This window comes from Dipodomys ordii, unplaced genomic scaffold (genome assembly GCF_000151885.1).
Source record: "Dipodomys ordii isolate 6190 unplaced genomic scaffold, Dord_2.0 Scaffold6, whole genome shotgun sequence".
In the NCBI taxonomy this organism is placed as follows: Eukaryota; Metazoa; Chordata; class Mammalia; order Rodentia; family Heteromyidae; genus Dipodomys; species Dipodomys ordii.
In genome coordinates, this window is record NW_012267222.1 from 6,994,333 (window position 1) to 7,002,749 (window position 8,417).

An 8,417-nucleotide genomic window follows, 5' to 3' on the forward strand; every position below is an offset into this window, starting at 1 on the left:
TAGACTCAAACAAATGGCAGTTGAAATGACCAAAATGATGGCCCAGAAACTTAAGAAATGCTAACAGTTCAATGACTGTTGGCTCCTAAGGGCAGCATGCTTACTTCCGGGATGGCAGTGGCACTTCAGGGGCATCAAACAGCTTCACGATTGGAGGCAACAACAAATGCAGGTAGTCATCCAGATTGGCACCAAACAACTGGATTGCTGCCAGCAACTGCGAAAGGGAGCAAGAGCACAATAAAAAGTAGTTGAGCTTGGTGGGCTAGGCCAACAATCCCAGCTACCTGGGAGAGAGAGATAGGAGGATCCTAATTTGAGGCCACCCTGGACTAATGCTAGCAAAATCCTATTCTCAAAAGCGGCCAGACCAGGGTGCTTGATGGTTCACACCTGTAATCCTAGCTACCCAGGAAGTTGAGATCTGAGGATCACGGTTCAAACCATCTCAGGCAGGAAATTCTGTGAGATTCTCATCTCCAATTAGCCACCAGAAAACTGGAAGTGGAGCTGTGGCTCAAAGTGGTAGAGCACTAACCTTGAGTAAAAGAGCCTAGGGATAGCACCCAAGCCCTGAGTTCAAGCCCTATTTGGACCAACCAAAAAAAAAAAAAAAGCCAGCTAGGAATAGTGGTCCATGCCTGTAAAGTCAGTTATCTGGGAGGTTGAATAGGAGACCAGCCAGGTAAAAGATGAGACCCTATCCAAAAAACTAAAGCCACAAAGGCCTAGCAATGCAGTTCAAGTGGTAGAACACTTTCCTAACAAAGGTGAGTCCCCAAGTTCAATCCCCAGTACTATCACCTAAAAAAAAAATACCTACAACATGCAACACAGGCAATGATGTGAGGACTTGGAAAAGCCTTCTTTATCAAGAGGCTTTGAATTACAATCCTTTTTATTGGTGGTTAATTGGAGATAAGAGTCTCTTGGGCTGGGAAAGTAGCTCAGTGGTAGAGGGCTTGCCTTGCATGCATGAGGCCCTGGGTTCAATTCCTCAGCACCACATAAACAGAAAAAGCTGGAACTGGCGCTGTGGCTCAAGTGGTAGAGCACTAGCCTTGAGCTGAAGAGCTGAGGGACAGCGCCCAGGCCCAGAGTTCAGGCTCCACGACAGGCAAAAAAAAAAAAAGAGTCTCATGGACTTTCCTACTCAGCCTGGCTTTGAACCATGATCCTCAGGTTTTAGCCCCCTGAATAGCTAGAATTACAGGAGGGAGCTCCCAGCTTCCAGCTAACCTACATTCTTTTGGTGTTTCCCCTTATTTCATTTGACTATATATTATGTTCTTTTCTCTGCTTATTATTTCAATAATTGATAAGGATTCTGTTGCTGGAAAATACAAAAAAAACTGGCATTGAACTAAACAGTTACCAAGACTAAGCCAGTAAAGGAGACAAAAACGTCAGGATAATCAAGAGAGAACTGTAAAGTGTTCTCTAAGCCCACACGCCTCAGGTGTCCATGTGCTGGAGTTTGGTGTTCTGAAGTAGACATTGGCTTGTCGCTCAGAAAAGGGTCTCACTTCTAGGGGCTTAGAGGAAGGTGGAAATCTCCCTTACCTTGATAGAGACGATGCGGCCTGGACTGTTGTCATGCATGAAGACTCGTAACATGTGTGGGATTAGCTGGGGCAGGTAGAGCTTAAATTCACCCCCAAGAGCTACCACAATCTGCTCAATGAGAAGAATGATTGTGCTCTGGATTGAGGTGTTCATGACCCAGAATTCCTACAAAAGGAAAGAGAGGGCAGGGCAGAGTTAGGTACTCCTCTACTGAAAAGTGAACCCAAGAACAGAGATGGCCAAAACAGAAGCAAAAGTGCAGTGAGCATAATCTCCTCCTCCCCACACGAAATAAATTTCCCCTACCACAGGGCCCTATGGTCAACCACAGCACATTGGACAAGTTATACTGCACTTCCCCTGCTCTGCCCTTTGCCTGCAAACCCATGTGTTCTGCTACGCTAACACAGTGAAAATCTATTCACTCTAGATGGTAACACAACACCACAGTCCTATATCTCCACCTAGCCCTGGACCAAAACTCACTTTTCACTTCTCCCGTTCCTAGCACCTGTAGTATTTAATTCACTTTGCAACCTCCCCTACGAGACTGTACAGGGGGCAGAAATCTTTCTGATACTTCTCTGTATTTCTATACTCTATCAGAGCATCTGAACTACTCTAGCTACTCAAACACATGTCCACAGAACAAACAGATAGCTAAATTTAAGCCACATAAGAGCTCTGAAGTAGTACAGAGTGAATACTCTTAGCTCTACCAAAGAGCAATTCCAGCATTACCCAGACTGCCCTTTCTGGATTTGCTAGAAGGCATCTGATACAGCCCTCAAAAATCTATCCATCAGGCCTGGGCAGGTGCCACACAGCAAGCACTTTTCACATAACTTTTCTGCATAACTGTAATTCATAGGAGTTACTAAAACAACAGCCTGGCCAATGATCTTCTAGATCCTGCCTCAGAACACTACAGGGATCTGGCCCAAGGGTCTCCCTCTAGGGAAAGCTATCATTTCAAATCTTCTCAGAAAGACCAGAAATTCCTGCCTTCTCTAAATTCCAGAGCAGGAGATCTATTGATAATAGAAATCTCACTAATGATGGCAACACACAAATATTAACACTCCTGGTGCCTCTCAATAATTCATACCAGAAATCAACAAAAACAAAGACAACTTCTCAGATGAAAGATTTTATAGAATAAAACATTATTATTAAACAAATATACATACATACATATGTATATATGTGTATATATGTATGTATGTATGCGTGTATATGTATATAAGCACTAACAATTTAGAATGTAAAAACCAGCCTAGAAAAAGTTTGTTAAAATTTACTTTCTCTCTCTGCTGGGAGAGAAATATTCTCTCTGAAAAACCTAAGTTCCCATTAGATAAAAACACCACTGTTTTTTTGAGGCCCCCGCCAGTGTGTCTGATGCTCATTCACTTGGACTGCACTCTGCCATCTTCAGAGTAAACCCACGTGCCTTCCAACTGCATCAGCCCAGGCTTCTCGCAGGGTTTTCTCTGCTCAAAGAAGCCAGCAGCCTGCCTGGGGACATGAGTTGGATCATGACTCACAGACTATTCTCCTCCTGAGCTCCAGGGAACTCATTAAAAAGCCCAGATCAACATGCGCCTTCTTCATCTGGGATGAAAGGAAAGCTGTGCTCTGCAGGCCAGGCTCCCTGCTGCACACTGTGGCGTGGGCCTACGTCTTTTGTGGGCAAATGAGTTAGAGGTTACTTTAGTTTCCTGAGTATATTACTTTCCTCCTTGTTTCTCCTCACCCCAAAGACCATCTACCAGGTGGTTTAGAATTTGGCCTAAATCTTCCTTATACAGAGGCCTCTGTGGTAGCAGTGGAGGAAAAAAGCCACTTTTAATGATTTATACATGTAGAAGTTTTTCTAATGCTTTCAAGTGTTAGAAAGTTCCATTTGGAAAGCCAGCCATTTTGATTTTGGCTATGCTGCTTCCTGCAAGCTGACTGCAGAGGTCTGGGATGGGAAAACAGAAAACATCTCTGAGGAAAATAAAATGATGTCTGCAAAAAACTCTTGCCCAAAACAATCATTTAAATCATACAAAACAATAGGAAAACAATACTGCCATCAATCCAGCATCTTCCAGAAACTGCTTACTACATGTTATAAAATCCTGAGGTCTACCCCGGAACTGCAGCTGTTAGTCGCGGGCGCTATGGCTTCAAGGTTACTTCGCGGAGCCGGAGCGCTGGCCGCGCAGGCCTTAAAGGCCCGTGCTCCCAATGGAGCGCCTGTGGTGCGCTCCATGGCGTCTAGAGGTGGTGTTCCTACTGATGAGGATCAGGCTACTGGACTCGAAAGGGAGATCATGATGGCCACGCAAAAGGGACAGGACCCTTACAATATATTGGCCCCCAACGTAGCTGCAGGCACCAAGGAAAACCCTAATTTGGTTCCATCCATCAGCAACAAGAGGATAGTGGGCTGCATTTGTGAAGAAGACAACTGTACTGTCATCTGGTTCTGACTGAACAAAGGGGAAACTCAGCGATGCCCAGGTTGTGGAAGCCACTACAAGCTGGTATCCCACTAGACGGGCCACTGAACCCCATACTGATGTTCTTAGAATGTGCTGTAAAGTTTCTTCTTCACAATAAAGACTAGCCATTGCATTGGCTCCTCCCAAAAAAAAAAAAATCCTGAGGTCTAGGCCCATTCTCAAGATGCCACTGTGGTCAGAAGGTGACATTTTGGAGGTCATAGGGCAAAGCATCTTGGTCCTTAGTGCCTGTCAGGAGACCATGGTACTTCACTGACTGGAACCCCTGATTCCCAATTCCTCTTCTCAGGCCAGTTTTTTTTGTTTGGTTTTTTTGTTTTTGTTGGTTATGGGGCCTGAACTCTGGGCCTGGGCACTGTCCCTCAGCTATTTAGCTTAAGGCTAGCACTCTATCACTTGAGCCACAGTGCCATTTCTGGCTCTTTCTGCTTATGTGGTGCTGAAGAATCAAACCCAGGGCCTCATGCATGCAAGGCAAGCACTCTACCACTGAGCCACCTTCCCAGCCCCTCAGGCTAGTTTTATGGGCAGTATGGAAGAGGCTTTGTACAAATCAACATCAAAGCAAAATTGCTGCTGGGCGCTGGTGGCTCACTGTTGTAATCCTCCTAGCTACTAAGGAGGCAGAGATTTAAGGATCAAAGTTCAAAGGCAGCCCAGGCAGAACAGTCCATGAGACTTTTATCTCCAATTAACCACAAAAATACCAGGAGTAGAGCTGTGGCTCAAGTGGTAGAGTGCCAATCTAGAGGGAAAAAGCTCAGGGACACCATGCCCTGAGTTCAGTTCCCTTCAGTTCAGTGTCCTCAGCTCGGTTCAATTCAATTCAATTCAACTTCAGTTCAGTTCAACTCAATTCAATTCAGTTCAGTGCCCTTGAACTGAGGCCCTGAGTTCAAGCTCCAAGACTAGAACAACAACAACCACCACAAAAAAGTACAAGGGCTTTGTTGTGTGTGAGACAAATAAGTCAGCACAATTACTCCCAGATGCCTCCGCAGATTTCCTACCATGAACTCCTGACCAGGAAGCATGGAGCCGGAGCAAGTACTCCTCTCCACCTGCTCCTCCCAATCAAGTGGGTTACTCTGTTCTACTTTTTATACTTGGACTGTTAACTGCTCCACAATGACCCATGAAGAAAATGTCCACATTATCCACACTTGCCTCTGAGTATCCCTTGACTCAAACACAGATGAACAAGTAAAGGCTTGAGCTTCTACTCACTCTCATGAGGGTGACTATTTCGTCCATGTAAGGTCTGATGTGGCTCTTCACAAAGGACACCAACATCCCCAGCTGCTGGAACAGAAACTGAAAGAGAAAGAGGTCAGCAAGCTGATGCTATGAACAATACAGAACCCTCGGGCTTAACCTCCATCCGCGCAAGTGAATAAAGAACAACTTTGGAGCCAAGCATCGGAGGCTCACGCCTGTAATCCTAGCTACTCAAGGAGGCTGAGATCTGAGGATCACAGTTTAAACCAGCTCAGGCAGGAAAGTCCAATTATCTCCAATTAGCCATCAAAAAAGCTGGAAATGTAGCTTTGGGCTCATGTAGTAGAGTGCTAGCCTTGAACACAAAAGCTCAGGGACAGCACCCAGGTCATAAGTTCAAGCCTCAGGACTGGCACATACACACACAACAAAAGTGGCAGGTCTATAAGTTTCAGCTGTTCATGAGGCTGAAGTAGAAGGATCACTAGAGTCCATAAATTCAAGACCAGCCTGGGCAACATAGCAAGACCCTAAATCAGAAAGTAAACAAAGAAATCTTGTGCATAAAGGTAACAGATGAAACCAAGTTGACAAAATGTTATTAACTGCAGAAGCTACTTTTGCCTTTATTCCATTATAAAGTATTTTTAAAAATTAAATGTGGCTAAGAATAGAAAGAAAGAGATGAAGAAAAACTCAAGTTAAAAAAAGAAAGAAAAGGGCTGGGAAGGTAGCTCAGTGGTAGAGCGCTTGCCTTGCATGCATGAGGCCCTGGGTTCGATTCCTCAGCACCACATAAGCAAAAAGAAAAATGCCGGAAGTGGCACTGTGGCTCAAGTGGTAGAGCGCTAGCCTTGAGCTGAAGAGCTGAGGGACAGTGCCCAGGCCCAGAGCTCAGGCCCCATGACCGGACCCCCCCCAAAAAAAAAAAGAAAGAAAGAAAAGAAGGAAACTGGGGGAAAGTGAAGGAAGGGGTATAATTATCAAAAAAAAGTAACGTTCTTATTACCTGATTTATGAAATGGTAACCCCTCTTGTACAACCCCTTAATAATAACAACAAAATTATATTAAACAAAGACAGACAAGGCAGGACAAGAAGAACCATGGAAATAAATAAGTACATCAACAATTACTATAAAATATACACCAATTTAAAGACAGAATTTTTTAAGTTGGATTAAAATGTTAATCTAGTTACATTACAAGAAAGCCATCCAAACAAAATCACATCAGTTAAAAATGAAAGAATAGGAAAAGGGCTGTGATATGGCTCAATGGTAGAGCACTTGCTAATTTTGCATAAGGCCATGGATTTGATCCCCAGTACCATAAAAAAAAAAAGAAAGAAAAAATGATGGGTAATGGGAATAGACACATACCTCCAGAGTTGGTATAGATATGTATAGATATGCAGCTATAATCTTAAGTGCTATTATTAAGCAAAATAAGGAATTATTAAAAAGATTTGAACATAGTAGCTAGTTCAATCTAATGATATATGAAGAATCCTGTGTATAACATTAGCAAGTACACAGTTTCCAAGAATACAAAAAACTTAAGACAGTAACTGATGGGCCAGACCATTAAGGCAGTCTCATCAAACATCAAAAAAAATAATAAATACAACAGAATTAACTTAGAAATCAGCAACAAAGAGAGAAATTTTAAACCATGTAAATTTGTAAATAAAATATCCACTTCTAAATAACGTCAGGGTGGAAGAAGAAAAACAAGCTTAGAAAAAAAATACTTCATTTTTGTGCCAGACCTAGGGCTTGAACTCAGAGGCTGGACACTGTCCCTAAGCTTTTTTGTCCAAGGACAGTGCTCTAGTGGCTGGGAAGGTGGCTCAGTGGTAGAGTGCTTGCTTTCATGCCTGAGGCCCTGGGTTCGATTCCTCAGCACCACATAAGCAGAAGGAAAAAAAAAAAAGCCGGAAGTGGCGCTGCTGTAGCTCAAGTGGTAGAGCACTAGCCTTAAGCTGAAGAGCTCAGGGACAGAGCCCAGACCCAGAGTTCGGGCCCACGACCGAACCCCCCCACACCCCCCAAAAAAAAGGGATAGTGCCTCTACCACTTGAACCAGTTATACTTCCTGCTTTTGACTAGTTAATTGGACCTTGGCTGTCTTGAACTGCAATCCTTGGATCTCAGCTGCCTGAGTAGCTAGGATGACAATCATGAGCCAGTTGAGCTAGTGAAAATACTTGTTAACAATGAAAATATTACTCAGCAATAGATAGAGTGAAACAGATTTACATTTCAACAAAGGAAAACCTCAAAAGTATTATGTTAAGCTAGACACCAGTGGCTCATGCCTGTAATCCTAGCTACTCAGGAGGCTGAGACCTGAGGATCACAGTTCAAAGCCAGCCTGGGCAGGAAAGTCTGTGACACTCTGATCTCCAATTAACCACTAGAAAACCAGAAGTGGCACTATGGCTCAAAGTGGTAGACCACCAGCCTTGGGCTGAAGAGCTGAGGGACAGTGCCCAGACCCAGAGTTCAAGCTCCACAACCAGAAAGATTTTTTTTTTTAAGTATTATGTTATATGAAAGAAGCTAGATGCAAAAGATCCACATGCTATGCTTCCAACTTCATGAGCCATTCAGAAAAGGCAAGTGTCTAGAGACAAAAAGATCAGTGGTTGACCAAGGCTGGAATGGGAACAGAAACCATTGCAGAAGGGCAGGAGGTTTCCGGCAACAGTGACAGAAACTGTCTAAAGTTAGACTGAGTGGTGACTGGACAACTTCACAAAAACATTAAAAAAATTGTATTTAAGGATAAAATCTATGGTGCCTAAACTTTATCTTGAAGTTTTAAAAGTTTTAGAATAGGGGCTGGGAAGGTGGCTCAGTGGTAGAGTGCTTGCCTCGCATGCATGAGGCCCTGGGTTCGATTCTTCAGCACCACATAAGCAGAAAAAAGCCAGAAGTGGCTCTGTGGCTCAAGTGATAGAGTGCTAGCCTTGAGCTGAAGAGCTGAGGGACAGCACCCAGGTCCAGAGTTCAGGCCCCACGACTGGCAAAAAATAAATAAATAAAATAAAATAAAAATTTTAGAATATTACTAAGTTGATAACTTGGAGTAGGGGCTGGGAAGGTGGCTCAGTGGT

At 43.7% G+C, this 8,417-nt stretch overlaps 1 protein-coding gene and 1 pseudogene across 1 annotated transcript in view; one reads left to right on the forward strand and one right to left on the reverse strand.

The window, feature by feature from the left end:
- The window catches only part of Mtor (mechanistic target of rapamycin (serine/threonine kinase)), a 124,323-nt gene that overhangs the window by 84,612 nt on the left and 31,294 nt on the right, over nucleotides 1-8,417 (reverse strand). Inside the window, exons 19-22 of the mRNA XM_013031836.1 lie at nucleotides 7,952-7,956; nucleotides 5,307-5,393; nucleotides 1,564-1,731; nucleotides 105-217 (exon numbers count right to left, since the gene is read on the reverse strand). Coding sequence (XP_012887290.1) covers nucleotides 105-217; nucleotides 1,564-1,731; nucleotides 5,307-5,393; nucleotides 7,952-7,956 — 373 coding nt within the window. The remainder of the gene's footprint in view (nucleotides 1-104; nucleotides 218-1,563; nucleotides 1,732-5,306; nucleotides 5,394-7,951; nucleotides 7,957-8,417) is intronic.
- LOC105999291 lies at nucleotides 3,710-4,206 on the forward strand (annotated as a pseudogene).